Source organism: Phaenicophaeus curvirostris, chromosome 6, assembly GCF_032191515.1.
Source record: "Phaenicophaeus curvirostris isolate KB17595 chromosome 6, BPBGC_Pcur_1.0, whole genome shotgun sequence".
NCBI classification, from domain to species: domain Eukaryota; kingdom Metazoa; phylum Chordata; class Aves; order Cuculiformes; family Cuculidae; genus Phaenicophaeus; species Phaenicophaeus curvirostris.
Window position 1 is genome coordinate 26,779,476 of NC_091397.1, and position 20,396 is coordinate 26,799,871.

Below are 20,396 nucleotides of genomic sequence, written 5' to 3' on the forward strand. Positions count from 1 at the left end.
TTAAAAGGCACATTCAAGACTTTCTTTTTTTTTTTTTTGTCTCAAAATCATTCCTTTTTCTTTTTTTTTCTTTTATTAGACCTAACTTAAAATATGTTTCTGCAAGATGTTAAATGATGTGAAATTGAAAAGGGTTTTATGTAGATTTTGTCTTTAGGCAGTGTTTTTTTGTTGCTGTTCTGCTTTCTCGGGGAGCCCAGCACTTGCTGACACAACTGGTAGCGTGGAGAGTTGGTGCAGTCAGAGCATCTCCTTTTCATGAGGTCTGTTATACAGTATCAAGAGTTGTGGAATTGTAGACTCATGGAATGGTTTGGCATGGAAGGAACCTTAGAGATTATCCAGTTCCAACCCCCCTGCCATGGGCAGGGACACCTCCCCCCAGACCAGGCTGCCCAAGGCGCATCCAACCTGGCCTTGAACACCTCCAGGGATGGGGCAGCCACAGCTTCCCTGGGCAACCTGTGCCAGGGCCTCACCACCCTCATGGTGAAGAATTTCCTCCTAATGTCTCATCCAAATCTTCTCCCTTCCAATTTAAAGCCATTCCCCCCTCATCGTATCACTACAGGCCCTAGTAAACAGCCCCTCCCCAGCTTTCCTGGAGCTGCCTTCAGGTACTGGAAGGCTGCTCTAAGGTCTCCCTGGACCCTTCTCTTCTCCTGGCTGAACACCCCCAACTCTCTCATCCTGTCCTCATAGCAGAGTTGCTTCAGCCCTCTGATCATTTTCATTGTCCTCCTCTGGACTTGTTTTACCACCCACAGTAGTGTTCAATGAGGCTGCTGATAGCACAATTTCTGGGAAAACATGGGAAAGACAGTTTGTTTTTCTAAGACCTCTGGTGTATGGATTGGAAGCTCTGCACAGAGGAAATCTCTTCCTTGACAAGGTGGAGGCAGCTGCTCCTGGTGAAACTCTTATTTGTGCTGCTACCTGCAGCTGGCAGGCCTTGCAAGCCCTGGGGGAGGCAGCTCTGATAAATCTCTCTTTAGGTGCATGTAAACCATCTCCTTGGTCAGTACTAGTGTCCAGGGGTGCATGTGTTTGTGCTTCAGAGCTGGAAAGCTAGCAGGCAAGTGAAGTGCTTGGCTAGAGTGATCACCCAAGAAACACAGAGAAGCTTCACAAGGCTCAAAAATCCAGGGGCTTTGTGGTGGCACTGTGAGATATAGTTTTGTCATGTAAAATTTTGACACATTAGCAAGGAAAAGCCAGGTGCTTGTCAGGAAGATCCTGGCTGTCATGCTCTTGTGTCTGATTGTTTTATCCTTTATCTACAGTGGAGAATAGGCACAAGTTCAAACAATCTTACCTTTAAACTTTACAAACCTTGTTGTTTTGAAGTCTGCTGTAACCCCAGGACTCTGAAAAATGAACTAGAGGGACCTACTGTGGTTGACCTCTGTGGCCCAGCTGGACAAATCCCTTCTTTCCAAGTCTAGATGCTGTTTAGATCCTCTTGAAAGCACAGCTGAGCATATTTTCACCCAAAAAAAGGAGAGGGTAAGAATGATACTAGAGACAAGGGGCTTCTAGCAAGCCACAAGCTGGCAATCTCTAGCAGATGGGAAGGAGAAGGACCGGAAGATGGGGAGATCTCAGCTCCTAATTTACAATGCTTTTGCTATTGCATCCTGTTGTCTTGCTTTCTAGGCCCTTTGTGTTCTGTTCTATCCAGTCAAGAGTTGCTTTCCCTTGGTATGTGTACATATGATGTAACTGGGGAAGCACAAGCTGGGAAAGTTTCACATAGATATAATGTTATTCATCTCTACTAAGATAAACTGATAATGGGAATGCCTTGCAGGAATACGCAAGTGTCTGTTTAGTGTTACTGTCTGGAGGCTGCTTTACATTCATTGCTTGGTGCTTTGCATTCATTGTGGCTGCTGCATGTCAGCCCTCGTGTGCAGTGCGCAGACAATCTCAATCTTGGGGCTCAGACGAGTTCACTTTGTCATGGAGGCCTGAAGACTGCCCAGGGAGGCTTTCCTTTTCCAGCCACGTTACTTGTGCTGCACTGTTCAGCCAGGAGTGTGCTGGAGAATTCTCTTCTCTTACCCAAAATCTGCTTATCCCAAATCATAGTAATGGACGGGGTGCTAAAATTAATTCTGAGAGTTTGCATCATATAAATCAGTTTTTTAATCTCAGTGAGAAAAACAGTTTTTGAACTAGTTTAAATGTTAAAATCTAAAGTCTTAAGTATGTCTAGTATTTAGTAGATTGCATGTCTGGTATTTGTCATACGTTATTGTTCATATAGGAAACACAGATAGTCATAGTTATTGAGTACTTTTGGAAGGATATTTTATGCAAGGGAATTGGGAGTGGAGATCTAAAGTGTTGATAGTGATACAGAGAAAACTTTGGGTTTGTGTTTTCTGAGCAGTGAGAGACTCCAATTGTCTTAAGCATCTTTACCTAATTAAAAATGGGCCAACATCCTAACATCTTGAGAAAATGTTTTTTGATACTACATTCTCACTCCTGCAACTCGCTGAGCACATGTAACTTCACAAGCAGAAGCAGATTTATTTGGATGTGTAAACTTGTAGGCACACTTACAGGTCAGTAGGCTTGCAGCCCAAGTGTCTTTTGATATTTTAAAAACCAGACAGAAGACAAAAGTACCCCTCTCCCAACAACTAAACAGACAAAGCTTGGTGAAAGTCACTAAATTGCTTTGATAATACTGGTTTTCCTCATCAGAATGACTATCTGATGCAACCTAAATTTACCATGTTCTTTTAAGTTAAAGCAGTGTGAGTACTTTGGTGAATTAATTAGGTACAGGTAGCGCTTACCTTCCATTGTGAAGGGATCAAAGGAGAACACTTAATAGCATTTATTTCCTTTTTCTGCTCTGTACCTTAGTGTCAGTTTGTTCAAATAATCTTCTCACCCAGATGTTAATATAAGTTATTATATTAAATTATTATGCTTTGATGAACATTTCTACCCTACACTGACATCGTGACTGCTGGGACTGAACACGTGCTGCTTTGCAGTAATAGGAAGCGGACAGAAAAATGGCAAAAAAGCCAAATGATTGAGGAACACCCAGATAGCTCTAAACCTCTGCCCTTCTTTTATGAAGTATCTTCTCGTCTCTTCCAACCCTGCCCTGGTATTTGCAGAAAAATACTTGGCACAGAAGCCGAAAGGGAGATTCCACAGATAGACCCAGGCCTCCAGCACTTGTGGGTGTCAGTGTGCCTGACTGGAGGAACTTGAATGGAAAATGACTGGAAGAAGAGCATTAATTTGGATAACAATTTGAAGTGGAGTCAATGGATGCTTTTGCTTTTATTTGTGGTCTTTTGCTGTATGACTACTGTGATTCAGTGTTAGGGCCTTCACAGAAAGAAGTCAGAAGGGGAATAAAAGTCAGTTTTTCCTTTGACTTCATTATTGCCAAGGTTTTCCTCCACATCCCTGAGGAATTTGTATTAGAGAGGTTTATTCTACTAACAGTCTATTAGCAGGATTGGCCCCTTGTTGAAAGCATAATGCAGTGCATGAGATTAAATAAGGTAAAATAAGACAAAGTTCTAAATAATTTGATTGTGTGGGCACTGAATGTTTTCATCTCTGTGCTAGAGGTATTCACTTCAGTCATTAATTGTTTTATCAACTGAGTCATTAAGAACAGCCAAGTCTTGCTAGCACTGTCAGCTAACAGTAATGCATGGCACACCTGCATTTGTAGGGAGACTCTTCAAGTCTAAGATACCAAGTTGTTTTAATTGGCTAGACTTTGATTTTATGTGTCTGTGGCCAGGCTGTGGAGTTAAGGAAATTGAATGATCTCAATGTCATAAATATATTTTTTTTTTTTCTTTAGAATGATAGATTGTCTTCTTCAGTCCTTTAATAAAACATGATGCTGTTTAGGATTAAAAGACAAAGAGAAATGAGGCTTTATTTAAATTCAGTAAGTCCTTTGCCTAGGATATTGTTCCACTTTAAGGATTTTACTACTTGAAGTAAGTGAGACTCATTTAATGTTTTCATTCGAGAGTTTGATAAATGATAGGGCCGTGCACATCACAAGAAATAAAATCTTTTAGGACACAGGCAACAGTAACAGGGAAGTTCCTCTAAGCAGGTTGGATTGCCTCTATGATAGAGGTATCTCCTTGCTGTCCCTTAACCTGCTGTACAGTACCTTGCATAGATGCATGGCTGTGACCAAGCCTGTGCTAAGAGGGGCTTGTGTGCTGGTGCGCTGACCTCCATTCTGGTGTTACATTTTCCTTATGCTGAAGGTTTTTGAAAGAACAGAGCTGTCTTTCAAATAAAGACCATTACAGATCCACATCCATGTGTGTCAGAGACAGCTGTCTCTAATGGTTTGCTCCTGTAACTCTGGTTCCTGTTCCTGAGAAAGTTATAGGAGAAAAATGCAAAAGGTGGGAGACAAAGAAGGCAAAACCCAGGGAGTGCAGTGGCACTTGTTATCAAGGGCCTAGATGGCTTTCACACAAATTGTGTTTCTCAGTCTGTAGCCTCAGTAAATGCTGAGCTGTACTATATTCAGTATTTCGACAGGCAAAAGAACAAACTTCTTGTGCTCCAGCTCATCATGATATATCCAAGTCACTGATGTATGCACTATACATTGGAAGCTTTAAACCACATGCTCTGTTTCTCCCCAAAATATTGGATGTAGAGGCAAAGCTAAATATGAAATAGTTGAAAACCTTATTGGCACCTGTGAGATACAGAAGAGACCTGGTTTAAATCCAATATTGCAAATTCCTGTCTGTATGATTAACACTGAACTTGCAGCAGTGTATGTGGAGCTTAATTAATGTGGAGAATAAAAAGACTGTGTTCCAGTAGTGTCCTGAACAGCCTTTTGTGCACCTATAATCTGCTAGTGCGAAGTGGACATAGCTATCCAGCCATCTGTGTGCCATGTCTGGTGGTGTTTTAAAAGAAGAATCACAGAATCACAGAATAACCAGGTTGGAAGAGACCCACCGGATCACCGAGTCCAACCGTTCCTACCAAACACTAAACCATATCCCTCAGCACCTCGTCCACCCGTGCCTTAAACACGTCCAGGGAAGGTGACTCAACCACCTCCCTGGGCAGCCTGTTCCAGTGCCCAATGACCCTTTCTGTGAAAAATTTTTTCCTAACGTCTAGCCTAAACCTCCCCTGGCGGAGCTTGAGGCCATTCCCTCTTGTCCTGTCCCCTGTCACTTGGGAGAAGAGGCCAGCACCCTCCTCTCTACAACGTCCTTTCAGGTAGTTGTAGAGAGCAATGAGGTCACCCCTCAGCCTCCTCTTCTCAGTCAGGACAGACCAAATATTGGGAACCACAGACTGGACTGGCTAAGGTTGTACTAATTCTTTAGTCTAAAGGCATCGATTTGCTAAGGTGAGCAGCAGGTTGTTCAGTGCCCTGTAGTTTCCAAACAGTTGCCTTCTTCAGGAATAAGCACTGAATAATATCTTGAAACAGTGATTTTTTAATCTTATATTCAGGACATGATCATGTGCCTTCAAGAGGGGAATAAAAATGCGCGTGGTTCATCTGGATGCCTGTTGCTGTTTTCTGGAATTTGAGTGAATGAAAAAAAAGATTGAGAAAACTGCCTGCCTTTTTTGTTTGGTTTGGCTTGGTTTGTTTTTAATTCTCTCAGTCCCAGCTCAGGTTATCTTTCAGAAATGGCAGTGTTGGATCTAGCTGGAAATGACTGCAGCATTATTTTGCCATAGCACTAAAACGTTTTGTCTGGAAGTTTAGCTATTTAGAGTACACATCCCTCTTGATGTTCAAGAGCTCTTCATTAGAAATATCAATAGTATTAAATGGAAGTGGATCTTGCATGATGATATAAAAAATTAGACCAGTAATGCAGTATCCAGTTGGTGTAACATTTCCATTATATGCATTCTTTGTAATTGTGCATTCCTTAACATAGAGGGTAACTAAAATAACACAATATATTTATGTTACTGTTAAGAGCTTTGATGAACTTCAGGAAAATAGCTTCAATCCAGTGTTGAAAAAGCTCTGTTACCTTGCGCACGTTGACCTTGGTCCTGCAAACAATTATGCTTGGGCACAGCCTCGCTAACTTCAAATGGCTGGCTCACGTGTGTGAAGTTAAACATACGTGTGTGTGATTGAAGAGAGCAAGGCCTCGCCTTAGTCTGGAAAATCTGAAATATTTTAACCAGGGGGTAGAATTTGAAGCAACACTCTGAAAAAAAACCTTCCCCTTAAAATTGAGCAGATAAAGCTTTTTCTCTCTGCCACTGGCTGTAAAAGCCCCTTCTAGGTGATACTGAACAGGAAGCTGCCAGATTGGTCCTAGGAGCTCAGCAGCACTTTACAACGTACCCAGCCCATAGCGGGTTGGTGAGGCCCATGCTCTGGTCCTTCGCTGTGCACAACCACCCTGATCATGATAGGAGCTCTCCTCAAAGGAGGTGCCTCGGTTGCAGGTCAGAGAGATAACTGGTCTCCCCACATGGTCTCTTAATTCCCTGTTGGTCTCTCCCTCAGCTGGCTGTTCCACACAACGACGAATGGACCCGCTTTGCTCGCACCCTGGTGGAAATCCGCGCCAACCGAGCAGACAGCGAAGAGGAAGGGGCAGTGGAGCTGTCAGCCTAGAGGAAGAGAAGGAGCAGCGCTCGCCATGGCTAGAACAGCAGCTTTCCCCTGCTGAGTATGCCAGTGTTCAGTGTCAGTCAGTCTTGCTGTGGCTTTTGATGCCAGTGTATGTGCCAGTATTGCTCAAAGCATTCCGTATTAATCATGCTGCTTTACACAGGGCTGAAAATATCCAGAGCATTTTCATACTTTATATTTCTGTCTGAAAAGTAAGAAAGAAAAGACAAATCAACCCTTTATGGGTTTAGTTGTTGCCTTTTAACTACTTAGTAGCTGTATTTAATAGCTAGGAACCCCTGGTTAAACTTGTGCTCACATTGCCCTTCTGGCATAGTCCTATTAAATCCATATGAAGCCAGATATGATTACGTGCAGATGTGGTGTGCTTCACTGTATGGGACTGGGCCAAAGACTTTAGATGTGGTGTTTCACATGGTGACTTACATTATGAATGGATGTACTATACGAAAGTTGCTGCTCCTTATTTATTGCGGTGTGCTGCATGGAACATATTTATTTGAAAGCATTAAAATAAACGATCCTAAAGCATGTGTATAATGAGAGAACTGCATTGTCTGTGTGTTGCTGTGGAGGTTACATTAAAGTCCACATAACAATTACAGTACATCAGTTGTGCTTAAGGTGTGAGATCTGTAAAGGTTGGCTTGAGTGGATGGAATGAGTTTCCTTTCCTTTTTTTTTTTAAGATGCCTATTATTTCTAGGCACTCTAACGATATTTCAAATACAGTTGGTTACTGATACTTGTCATGCAAGTTAACACTAACAGTCTGACAAAGGGTCGTGGTTCCCGTGTATGACACTAGTATTACCAATAAAATGTATCAAGCCTGTTCTGTCACAGCGTGGTTAATCTTTCCTTGCCAGCAGCCTCAGCGTGTGCATTACTGGTCACTGGCGAGGCACAGGGAAAATGTGACTGCCCTGACTCGCAGAACGCTCATGCAGCTGCTATGTAAATAGGTACCTTTGCCTATGGGACTGGCCAGTGAATTTCCATCAGATCCTGCTACAAATATTATGTTTAGTGTCTACGTTTAGTGTTTGCCAATCCTGTCAGCTTCTAGGCTTGATATATTTTTATGTTTTCCCTCTGTCCCAAGCTGTGCATGGTTACTTGCACACGCATAGCAGCACTGTGCTGTCCTATACGCTAAAAGAAGAGGAGCAGGAAAGACTAGGCCTTCTCAAACTGTCTTGTGTGACAGGTTGGGATGGGGGACAAGGGAATCCTCCCCTTTACATCAGACTCCTGTGGCTTGAACAAAAAAATGAGCAAAGCAATAGGGCACAGACTGATCTCACTGAGTGCTGTGGCTCAGAGACATGCTGGTGTGTCGTCACCTTGGCGGGGAGGCTGCCCGTTCCTGTTCGCACAGCATCGTTCTGCTGAGACCGAGCAGGGCACTGACACCAGGGTTTAACACTGGTTCGCGCTCACTCGGGCAGGCAGGTGAACCGTTACAGCAAAAAAGGGTGGGAGTCAGACACCAACAAAGACTTTGTAAAATTTGCAGGGAACTGTGTCTCATCTTCGAGCAGCCGTATTGAGGAATGTATCATCTGATGATCTTCAGAGCTGTGGTCAGACCAGAGCCAGTGGGAAGTCTCTGCAAGGCTGAAGCAGGCTAAGGAAATGAATCCTTTGGAGAAGCTGCGTTTCCCTACCATCTTGGTGGTCAGAAATAACCAGAGAGTTATTTCTATGGGTTAGTTTCTTCTTCACAGTGGAACCTCTAGATACGTCCCAGTGCCAGTGCACGTGCAGCCTGAAGCTTATTTCCCACTGCCCGTGGAAGCACTGGGCTGTGCTAAACGGGGGTTTTCCCTGGATCAACTAGTTCACACAGCACAGACACATCTGTCCTTGGTGGTGGCTCCATGTGACTGGAGCCCTGCATTAGGGACCCTTGTGTTCCTGCTGGGGCATTTTGGGATCTGTCCTAAGAACCAGCGTAGCACTCACAGCACTTTTACAGCTTAAAGGCAAATGCTAATATACAACCAGGCGACACCTGTAACACCACGGTTCAGAGATCATCTTTGGGTTGGTTTTCCCCCCAGTTTCTCCCCATTTTCCTTTCAAAAAGCATATATAAGTGTTACCTGTATATGTGGGCAAAGCAGATGCAGTGGAAGGGAGAAGGCACGCTCTGGCCATTACTGGGTCACAACATTAGGAACATGTGCACATGCAGATATCTAACAAACATATAACTGGTGCTGTCACTGGGAGAAGAGGTGGGCAGCTTGCTCCCCCTTAGTTCCCTGTGGTAAATCCCTATCTAAAAGTGTGGAGATACCACACATGAATACCCTGCGGTGCAAAGGGAAGGGTGTTTAATCACTGCTGTCTCCCATTCATTGCAGTGGAAATTTGCTTCCACTCTTTCCATATAACTGTTCCATTTTGGAACCTAAGAGGGGGCTGAATGTTCACCTTCCAAGCTTTCCGTACTTTATGGTACCAATAGCTTGTAAAATAGTTTTAAGAGCAGCCTCAGAAGACCTCTAGCATTTGCTGCCGTGTACAAATGAATGTGATCAAAGCCTCTCTTTTTTTTTTGTTTTTATTTTTCTCTCCTCCATTTTTTGAGGCGCGCAGCACACAGAAAAGATCCAGATTTCTACAGAAATGACCAGGTTTGTATATACAGAGCAAAAACATGAAAGGGCCATTACATGCAGCTGAAGCAGGTGAAAGAGCACCCAACAAGAACAGGAGGCATTTACTCCCCTTCTGCAGGTCATCACTGCTGCACGGCGGAGCTTCTGACCAGCCTTGTTGCTGCCCTTACAGGAATCTCCAACAGTTTCTGGTTTATTGATTGGTTTTCCTGCTGCTAACTAAATAGCTCCACCTTACTGGCTTTCCAGAAGAGCCCGTGTACTAAGATGTTCCTCCGAATATGCCCCATAGGGAAACAAACACAAAATTATCCTTTATTTTCAGCAAAGAGTAAGCATATTCCCCAGGCTCTTTGGCCTACGAGCATCCAGAGAACAGAAGGAAGAGCATGAGGAGCGCACGCCGTGCTCTAGTGCTGCCAGGATACTGCCATGCCTGCTCTGGGCATGGAATGAGTTAGAAAACAGCCTGGCTCTACTTTGAGGCCATTGCCAAGTGAGCTGTCTGTGAGGGACACAAAGCCTGTGCCCACACTGAGCTGGTGAGCACAACATTACCAGAAGGGTAAGAAAGAACAACCCCAGCCAAGGGAGAAGCAAGGAAGCGGCACATGAAGATGAGCAATGCAGGCTTATAAGGGAAAGGCTTGAGGTTTAGGATGGAGAGAAGGACTGTGAGGTGGATGTGGGAGAGAAAACTGTTCTGTACCTGATAAAGGGAAGGCTAGAGCTTCCCTGTATTTCAGTGCCAAAGATCAAAGCCACAGCAACACAAGCAAAAGGCAGAGGAACTGCATGCCTAAGGACTTGGCATTTATGCTAAAGGAGTTGTGAAACGTCATAGGGACACATGGCAGGTGGGACTTGGGGTGGGAGCTGAAGGCATTAGCTAAGAGGGGAAGCAGGGTTACTTCACCGCTGTGCCATATACTCTGTTCAAGAGACCCCTGTGGTGAGAGAGGAAGATGATCATGGACAGGGCATGCTGAGAAAACATGTGCACAGCTTTGGCCAACCTGGAAACTGGCCAGGGATACACAAAACCCAAGTGTCGGCTCAAACACCAGGCCCATCATGTAAATAATAGTACTTGGGCCAAGTAGATGTTTCAAAGGAATGCAGGACATATGGTGCTGGGTCCCAACAATTCAGGAGCTGCAGCGTTTTCCACAGGGTACTCAGCGGTGCTTTATATCTTCCAAGATGAAAGGTACTTCACTTACTTCCTCCTGGGTCTCAAAACAAATGCCCCAAGCATTTGCTGCTTCTGAAAACATAGGAGCTTCTACCATTTCTTGGAACACTATGAGCTCTTACTGCAAATGACAGCCTGCATCTCTAGTGCTATGGAAAAATAATGGGAATCAATTCCTTCACACATGACATATAGGAAGAGCTCTCAAGAGTTTTAGCATCTCTAGAGACAAAGCAAACACCGCAGAGGCCTGGAAGCCCCTCAGAGAGCAAGATGGAAAGTGTAGAGTGGGGATGATCCCTGATGACCAGTGACAAGACAGAGGAGGTTGCTATCACCAGGGCAGAATCAGTCCTAATAAAAGACTTGGTGTCTCTTCCAGGAGCACCAGCCTGTCCTCAGGAAGCTTACAGGACTGGTTCTCCTTCAAAGTCATAAGCAGAGCTATTTGTGTAGTAGCGTGCCTGGTACGCACTGGCTGCACAGCCTAGGGTGTGAGCAAGCACAGAGGGAAGCCATGCAGACCTTGGGAACGTACCCGGATCAACTGGAACAAATCTTGCAAGCAATGGCACTGCTTCCCAGGGAGACGAGAAATAGCACAAGGAGCAGTTGAAATTATGAATATGCACCTTAAATGTCATTTCTGTCTGAAGGGCAACAGACACCTTGACAACATGCTGCTGTTTGGCACTTGGAGAGGCTCTCAGCCTGAGCTCTTCCCTGCCCACTACGCGGAAAACAGAACTGCTCTAGGCAGCCACTTCATCCCAGGCTGCTTCTGTGCTATTTGCTGTTTGAAGCTTTCTCAAGACACTTAAAATACAAGCATTTTGAGATTTTTACATTAAATAACTTACAAGTTATCACTGTCTGGGGACGTCATCTTGTAGCTTATGCAAAAATGGCAGAGGTTGGATGGTTCCTGTCCATCCCTCTGCCGCACAGACACTGGAGAACTAGTTGAGCAGCTGTGCAGCAAGCAGCATGGCATGCATGTGCGTCAGGGATTGTATGGCAGGTACATTCCCCAGCAGACTGTCCCCTCCTAAGGAAGATGCAGAGTGGTTTATCAGGTTTCCTATTTTTAGCAGGTTCAGAAAAATCTGCCCAGGTTATTTTTGAAGCCTGTGGTGTTTGCTCACAAAGGCAACCCTGCAAACTGTCAATATTAAGGCAGCTTAAACCCAACCCATTCCCTGGAGACCAGAGAGAGAAGCAACCCTCAGCTTCTGGGGAATAAGAAACTCAAAATACAACATAACTGCTCCAGACACCGCCACCCCCCTCTCATGCTGACAGGTAACATCACTAATATTTCATCATTTCTTTTTTCTGCTAGTCCTGCCAAGCGAAGTTACATTTTATCCTGTTCCTCCCACATTTTGCATAACTCACCCAGGAATCCAAAGAGGAGGACAAACATCTAAACATTGTCCTCAGGGCTTCCTGTTTGTTTGTAAGGCAGTCTGACAATTTCTTGGCCTGTAAGCTTTTCAGAAAAGGAATGCATCCCTTTGTGTCTGGAGGAAGTCGACTGTGGGCACAGATCCTCCTCAAGATCTCCAGGCAGAGCTGCAGCATGCTTTGAAACTTTTTGTATTGGATTGCATGTTAGTGAAGCTGTCACTGGTTCTTCAACCCTTCTGCCCCTGTCTCCACCCTCTGCTGGCCCCAAATGAGGAGCAAAAGGGCTGAATAAGACAAAGGCCCCAAAAGACAGCGAATGGGCCAGGGCCACCATGGGTGGTGGGGGGGGGTGTCAGTCCAGCCTTGCTTATCTGCCTCTCAGGAGATGAAGGTTGTGACCTCAGATGGACCTGCCACAGGAGAGCTGCATCTGAGCTTTATCTCTGGGCTAGGAGCTTTGTCCCTTCATCCCTGCCATGCAAGTATACTGCCAGGCCTGGGAAAGAGAGTGCAGCAGTAGGCAGGGGAATGGCTCTGAGTTAGGATTTGCTTTGTAAAATGCAAACAATGGTCTTTATCACAGGAGCCAAGAAGTTGTGCAAGTCTTACAATAACCCAGTTCTAACTCCTCTTCCCACCCTGGCGTTGAGGCCCTGGCTGTGCCAGGGTTTGGCGCTAGGCTGTGGACAGATGTGCTCTGGATGGTGGAGCCTGGGTGTCCCTCTCCACGCTGTGCCCGGAGGGAGCTGCTGCTGGCTGAACCACGCATATGGCCAGGTGCTTCCTCTCCTGGACCAGGGGAAACTCAGACATCTTCCTGAGCCGCTCACTTTCCACAGAAACTACTGACAAGGTCCACTGGGCAAAAGCAGAGGATGAAATGTAAAACCAGCTCCTAAATAGCCTAAAATCTCATGTCAAGCACAGGCAGCTCCCAGTGCAAAAGTATGACTTTTATAACAAGCCTTAACCAAAAATCCTGACAGTTAATATTGGAGTAATATAAGGGGTAGCTTTTTTTTCCCACTTCTGAAACGAAGGAACTGTCATCTGGGGACACTCAGACATATAAGGTTGAGAGGCAGCAGCCGGTGTCAGTCAGAGCAGAGCACAGAGTTTCTGCACACTGGTTTAGCCAGACTACAAGATGCAGCTGCAGGCAGATGACTTCTCCCCTTGCTTTCACGTGCATGAGTACTGCAGGTGTTACTTCTGCCATGACTCCATGTCATTGGTAGCTTCAAAATGCAAATAAGTCCAAGAGAATAATTTTCACGATGAGCCAAACACAAACAGAATAATAGAGTGGTTTCCATTTCAGTATTTCGATGAGTTACAGTACAACAGTGTGGTACTGCACACCCAACTCATTCTTCTGCAAAGATATTGCATCTATGCATGCCCTCAGTTTCCAGTCCACATTGAAGGCACCCATCCCATACCTGAAGAAGAGAAGCAAGACCAAATTCATCCTGGTCACGGAAGACACTCAACAGTAGTACCTTCAGCTGACTGTTACAGTCACACTGTTAGTAACATGGTAACCTCCCCCAAAAAGTAAAGGTCCAAACATCAGCCTTTATTCTAATCCTGGGTTTCAACTGAAGAAAAAATACTTTTTTTCAATGACACCTACACCAACAGATGTCTTTTTTAGAGAGGGGAATTCAGGTAATTTGTTCTCAATCTGCAAGTGTCTTTATAACCTATACATCCAAAGATTAACTTTATTTTAGCCTAACTTCATAATTGAAGTTGAACAAGACGTTTGATGTACTACGCTATTTCCGTAACAGAATAACATGTGTGCATGTTTGAAGGATTTATTTCTATCTTCATAAATACATAACTTTCTGAATGCTGTGCAAGGCACCAAAAAATTAAGTAAAATCTTTTAGAGTATTTTAATCTCTTTTGACTTAATGTAGTAAATAAAAATCTGAAACCACCTATTTGCCAATTACAAGCCAGCAGTTAAGGCAGGCACCATTAATACAGTGCATGAATTTTCTATTGCAGTTATTTAGACAAGCAGCGTTTTACTACAGAAGTGCATGTACAAACTGAATTCCAAACACCAGCAACCCAAGAGAGGCACCCAGTTATGAAATTTCCTTGTATGTCTAGTAGAATGCCAAAAGTTCTGCCATAAAGTGCAAAGACTATGGACAATAACACTTTCTTTTGAGCATTTTGATACCAGTAACATGATACAATTGCTAAACATTTATAAATGTGGTTTCCATTACAAAACGATGTTCCACATAAAAGCTTCATAATACAATCCAGAAACAGAACTTGTGCGTGTACATATTTAAAAAGTTGAAGCTGTACTGGCATACTTAGGTACCGAGTATATATTTGCTGACCTCTACAGACACGCACTAAGTTTATAACCAATTTAAATGTACAGTCAAAATCATTCCGCTTTTGAGCACCGTGATATCCACTGAGTTCTTCCATTTGAGTGACGATGTGTGACATCCGCCCTAGTAATCTGCAACCAAGCATTGCCTGTAAGATGATCTGGTTCACAGCTCTCACCCAGCCCTCCCCAATAAATGGCACCTAAAATTAGTGTCTTCCCAACACAAGCACATGTCAGATGTGGACAAATACATTCATGGTCCCAAACTTAAAACAACTGTTAAGAATTTCACAGTGATCTGGTTAAGGAAGCACAACGACAAATGATTACACTTAAGATGAAAACTGCCTTAAAACCCAAATGCAGCTAAACTGTTACATGATGAGAAGCTAAAGAAACAAAGTATTAACCAATTAGAAAAGTGGCTCTTTCCCAACTAATACCAAAAAACCTGCAGGAATAAACTTAGGGTCCTACTGCTGCAGCAGCCTTTGAGGTAGGTGGCGATGGCTTAAACCGAGGTAGGTAAAGTCCAAACTTGTTTTCAATCCCTGCAAAAGTGGCAACTGCCAATTTATAACCACCAACATGGTCAGGGTTAGGAGCAGGGAGCGTGATCCTAGATTTAGGAACTGGCTCTGATCCAGCTGGTTTTCTGAAAAATAATAAAAATAAAAAATTCATTTTCCGTACAGTAAAACCAGTATTCCCAAAAATCTCCTCCATAAAGCAAGCTGAATGAGACACCTCAGTGTACCTCCCAATAAGTGACAAAATTAAATGCTACAATGTAATGAGAAATACCTAGTTTTAAAACCTTCCAGAACAGTTAGGAGCCTTTTTATTGATTGAGTACTGTCAAATCCAGATAAAACTTGTAGTGCATTAATCAAAACTGCAGTGTAGGGGAGTGGTGGTCCATAAGCCTCTGCTACAGAGCAGAACCAGTCCAGGAACCTAGCAGAGCTTAAGTAATTTTTTTGTGGTGGCTTTCAAACTATTGCCCCCAAAGTTTCGTAAATGGCCTGCGGCTGCTTGCAACGCGTTGAACAGCGATATGCACATTCATCTGTATCATTGACAAAAACAGGAGTCAGAGCTGATAGGTTTTGCACTTGGTCACTCCTATAGACTCTTTTGGATGTGAAATGCCCTGCGCAATCAGTGGCACAGCTCCTCCACCACACTAATGAGGACTAACGCAGAGTGTATCCTGACCTGGCAGGCGCCACATTTCCCCTGAAGTTACATCCCAAGCCCATTATTTAGCCTCTCACTGCCTCTGTTTACATTAGCACAAGTCCCTAGGTTGAAATGGTGATATAAAATGTGGTAATGTCTTGCTGTGAAACAGGTACTGAAATATCATCCTAACCTCCAACAGTGTAGTACGGCTTAACTATTTACTTCGTGTTCTCCAGAACAGCAAGACCCTGACTCTGACAAGTTGAGGAGCACCAAGAACCAGAACCAAGTGCAGCTTCGGAGTCTAAAGCAGATTCAGACACCACATACTTACACTCCTCCAAAGTCCACATAAAACCATCTCTGCAGCAGCTCATAAGTCACCAGAGTTACACCAAACTGAGGAGAAGATCGAAATACACGAGCTTGAAAGAAAAGGAGAGTTCGTAAGTGACAAAACCCACAATTAGAAACCACTTAGTAATCAAAGCTGAATTACACACCTCCTGCTCCTTTCCACAGAGCCTTTGGACCTTCCTCTCGAAGGATCTTTACAAAGCAGTCTACAACACCGCTGTAGGTGGTTTGTCCTGCTCTGGCAGCAACCTGTAGCCTTGTTTTGATCACATCCGCAGGAGTCACCAGAGAGGCTGCAGGCATACCTAAACAACACAAGGACCATCAGGTGGGCACCACTGACTTGTCACATCTACTACACGCTTCGTTTACCTAGGGGTAACAGTGCCCTACATCAGGAAAATTCAGCCACATGTGATTTAAGCAGAAGCTGAAAAGGAGAAAAAGCAACAACAGGCAGCCGTTGTGGACGTGGCTTCACTCAGAGCTTCTCCTAGAGGAACAACCATATCACATGCTTCCTGCCGAGCTGGAAGGCATGGGCTGGATTTTTCAGTGCTAGCCAGAAACTTGCATAGTTAATAAGCACAAAGTTTTTGGAGGTGAGATCGATCTTTCCCTTTCTTTTTCATGCCTCTCTGTGGTTCCTGGCATTCTGGTTGCACACTGTGCTGGAATAACCTGTACATGCACATCCACCCATCCCCCTCCCTCACATAGCAATGTCTCCAAGAAACAGATAATGCTGTGCACGCTCATCAAGGCATGAGAGCTAAGGTTTAAAAAAAAGGGGTCTCTCTTCTCATTAGGAACAGAAGACTGCTCAGCTGCAAAGCCACAGCTGACATCCTCAGCAGAATGCTTGGAGGAAGATTTAAATTTACCCTGGCAGATAATCAACTGAAAGCAAAAAATACCAAATTACCAGTGGGTGGTATTTCTAAAATCACTCCTATCCAAGCTGGGGCTGCCCATGTTCAGAATTGAAAAAAAACCAACCAAAAAAAACAAAGCCAAAAAAAAAAGCACCGAGACTATACCCAGAAGACACTGTCTCTTATGGTTTTATTACTTTTCTATTCTGCATCTCTTCCAAACCAACTTGGTCAGATGTAGATGCAGAAATCTCCCCTGCTTTTTATTTTTAAGGCTTAATAATTCTGTAACAATTGCTGTCCAAGCCAACATGGTCTGGCTTCAAGCACCAGAGCACCCTTCTGCAGACTGCTCTGAGAGATGTAAGCCTGTGCCTTCACTGAAATTAAGAACTCCACCTCCTCTCCCTAACCCCCCAAAACAACGCGCAAGCTGAACTTGCACAGTGGTCAGCCTGGCAGGCAAGCGCTAAAACCCACTACAGGTTTCTGAACACCAGAAATGTTGAAATCCCTCTTTGCTTAGCCTTACCCACACCAGGATGTTGGTTGAGCCTTCAATTTAAAACCGGACTTCTGTCCTACAAAAGCCAACCAGCGTTTTCAAGGAAAACCAAAGGATATACTTAGAAACAATTCTGCTTACTACACGTTGACGTCCATCTCCTTATTCCTAATTCCTTATTACTGAGGACGTTTTGCAGCTAAAGATGTTTTTAATCCTGTTTTTAGGAGCTATTTGTACAGGACAAAAGACTTTACAGACAAACAAAAATTTACAGGTCGCTGCCATGAGGAGCTTACAATCAAAATGAGACAAATGACACAGCAGGAGCTGAGACTAAAAAACAGGAGTAAGGGCAGGAGAAGGAAGTTCATGGAGGCAATAAGCAGATGGAGAAAATTAAGGAGAGATCCTGTAGCTAATATTAGAATCATCTCAGAAAATGCTGTGGCAAAACAGGTTGAGACATCTGGCGAAAAACAGAAGCAGATCAAGCTAGATGAGATGACACCCATGTTGCACATGTCCCTAACAACAATGAAAAGGAAGAAAACATACCCAGCACAAGTAACACTCACTGGCAAAGGATGCAGGTGCAAATCTGAGCATGTCCAGTCTGAACATCCCAACACCGCTGGGCTGTGGAAAGGTGGAATTTCCCACACCCAGAGAGCACTCATGCACACATCTGGAGTCTGATGACTCAATGAGATTCCCAGGCAGAGCAGAGACATCAGCCCAGAGACTGAGTCAGCGTTTCAGAGGTGGTGGAGTTTTTGTTTTGTCACCCCATGACTTTCTCATGGCAAAACATGGGCACATATGACCCCACCATGCTATACTTGTACCCAATAAAAGAAATTCCTTTTATTTTGTACACAGTACGATAAGTGTTGTATCTTTAACACTGTAATTTGCTCATGAGAGTTAACCTAGGATGGGATTCACAGGAAGTGCTGGATGAAATTCACATTATAGCTAGTTTGGTAAGCCGTATCAGCAACAATAAAGACTGCTTCTGTGCCTGAACTTCAAAGGGACGGTTATCTCAGTCTGCAATCACCTGACAATGGCTAGAAAGAGAAAAATAGGAAAATCTAAGAAATGGCTTGGCTTAAAAATGCCAGCTTATATTTCAGGTCTGTAAATACGATCTGAAGTTCAAAAATTGTTTTGTTCCATTAAAATGGGTGAGAAATAAGCTGGCTGTAAGCTCCTCTTGGAGGGCTTGGAGGCTGGCCCTGGTTTGGGGTGGAGGAGGGGAGAAGACAAGGGCTTTTTAAGCACACAGATGGTTTTCCTAATGCCAGGTCAATTTTTCTGGACTAGGAGCTACTGAATAAAGAGCCAATCCAAAGAGCTTAAGCTAAGTACTTCAACAATACAGGCTAACTGATCTGCACCATCAAGCTTTGGTTATATCCTAAGCCCAGATACTGGCCTTCAACAGACATAGCCCTGTGTATAATCCTGACCAAGCCAGTTTCCACAGGGAGAAGAAAGCTTAAAATCAAACAAGAATACATAGCTAAACCACCAGCTACCTATCTGTAATGGATTCATGTCACTCCACCATTTTTCTCACATGGCAGCATCCTGTCAAGGGCCAAGCTGGAGGAAAAACTTGGCTGCAGCTCAGAGAGACCAAGCAGCCTCCAATGAATACGATGAAAATAACTACTGATGGGAGGCCTCCTGCTTGCTACACACTCTCACAAAGATCTTATCGCACATGTTTTTAAGCCCATTTATTTCCTGAAGGGAAAAACCTTGGATGTAGCTGGAGCAGGCCTCTCAAGCTGCCCTCTCCAGGAGGCAGCTACCAAACAGTGGTCCCCTTTGGTTGTGGAAGCTGGGTGCAATGCCAGGGACCAGCTAAGCACCAGACATAAAGGCAAGCTGAGACTACAAAGAGTGTCTAAGTCTTTTCCCTTAGGCTCTGGCCCATTCAACTGCATCTGTGACAAGTTAAGCCTGATTTGGCTCTTCCATCCTCTATGCAGCAGGCTAAAACAAGCAAGCTCAAGATCACACTCAGCATCTCTGTCACATCTGGATACACTAACAATCAGCAAGTCATGGCACAACAGAAATGTTGTCAGGCTTTTCTGTCTTGTCTAATATGTGTATATACATACACACACATAAAGGGCAATATTCTCACAAAGCCAAGTAACTACACGGGATACTGTGGGTAGCAAGTAATTGTCATCATTCCGTCATGGGCTATGTCATTGTGTTTGGAGAGCAGTACTGCTGTTATGGCATTTACACACCACATACTAAAATTCAAGATTACTTTATCGTAAAGGATTTCATAATTGCCGTGATTTTATTTATAAAGCATTTCAATGAAACTTTACCAGCCAGCCAGCCACAAACAAAACTGGCACGGTAACTTTACAGAGAAAGGTGATATATGATGATAAAACATCGGCACTTAAATCTGTCCCTTTGTTTTTCCTCCTGAATACTATGATCATACCAGGAATTCACAGTACCTTTATTTTTACCATCAACACACTCTACAGCACGGAGGCTTTCTGTTATTTGGGCACAAGGTTGCAAAATGTGTATGGTTCTCTGAACTTTTCTAAGTTCTCACTGTCAGAACTACTGACCTGCGGATGCAATACAGTGGCATGCAAAAAGGAATCTAGGCACTTACCAGCTATTGATCCAGCCAAGAGTAGATTTCCAGGGCTAACCCTCCCGTCTTCATTTGCCAATGACGCTTTCAAATGAGCGTAACAAGGGAAGTAAATGGCAGAGAAGGGGATATCACGCAAAAAACATGCCTTAGCACCCTGTGTCGAAAGAAAGAACAAGTTTTGAGAATGCAAATTTAACATGATGAACTATGAACATCTGAGAATAGAACAACAGTATTTTTTGGTTTATTGCAAAAGGCGATTCCTTCTCTCAAAAATTTTCAAGATCCATGTATTTCACGCTGCTAAGGAATGTCTGTATCGTGTCTTGGTTCAGTAACTTCTGTGATCGTATTTATTTCGTTTACTTGTTCTCCCTCACTCCCTAGTACTGCAGTTATTTGCCGGCAATAGAGAAAATAGCATGTGTTGCAGTAAGCTCCAATCACACCTTTGCAGAATTTTAAATAGCTGACGTTGTAGCCATGCACCTGTGGTGGGAGTTTAAGAAGTGTATGAAGAAGACTGAGACACAAGACAGGTCTGTCCCCACTCATTCCCA

General features: G+C 43.8%; 2 protein-coding genes across 9 annotated transcripts in view; one reads left to right on the top strand and one right to left on the bottom strand.

The window, feature by feature from the left end:
• Nucleotides 1-7,493, top strand: part of DYNC1I1 (dynein cytoplasmic 1 intermediate chain 1) — a 192,143-nt gene extending 184,650 nt beyond the window's left edge. For all 6 annotated transcript variants that reach the window (XM_069859665.1, XM_069859668.1, XM_069859667.1 and 3 more), the window contains one exon: nucleotides 6,530-7,493. In XM_069859665.1, coding sequence (XP_069715766.1) covers nucleotides 6,530-6,640 — 111 coding nt within the window. In that variant the 3' untranslated portion in view covers nucleotides 6,641-7,493. The remainder of the gene's footprint in view (nucleotides 1-6,529) is intronic.
• A 2,533-nt stretch (nucleotides 7,494-10,026) lies between these two features.
• The window catches only part of SLC25A13 (solute carrier family 25 member 13), a 102,768-nt gene continuing 92,398 nt past the window's right edge, over nucleotides 10,027-20,396 (bottom strand). For all 3 annotated transcript variants that reach the window (XM_069859678.1, XM_069859679.1, XM_069859677.1), the window contains exons 15-18: nucleotides 19,852-19,990; nucleotides 15,950-16,108; nucleotides 15,781-15,871; nucleotides 10,027-14,916 (exon numbers count right to left, since the gene is read on the bottom strand). In XM_069859678.1, coding sequence (XP_069715779.1) covers nucleotides 14,727-14,916; nucleotides 15,781-15,871; nucleotides 15,950-16,108; nucleotides 19,852-19,990 — 579 coding nt within the window. In that variant the 3' untranslated portion in view covers nucleotides 10,027-14,726. The remainder of the gene's footprint in view (nucleotides 14,917-15,780; nucleotides 15,872-15,949; nucleotides 16,109-19,851; nucleotides 19,991-20,396) is intronic.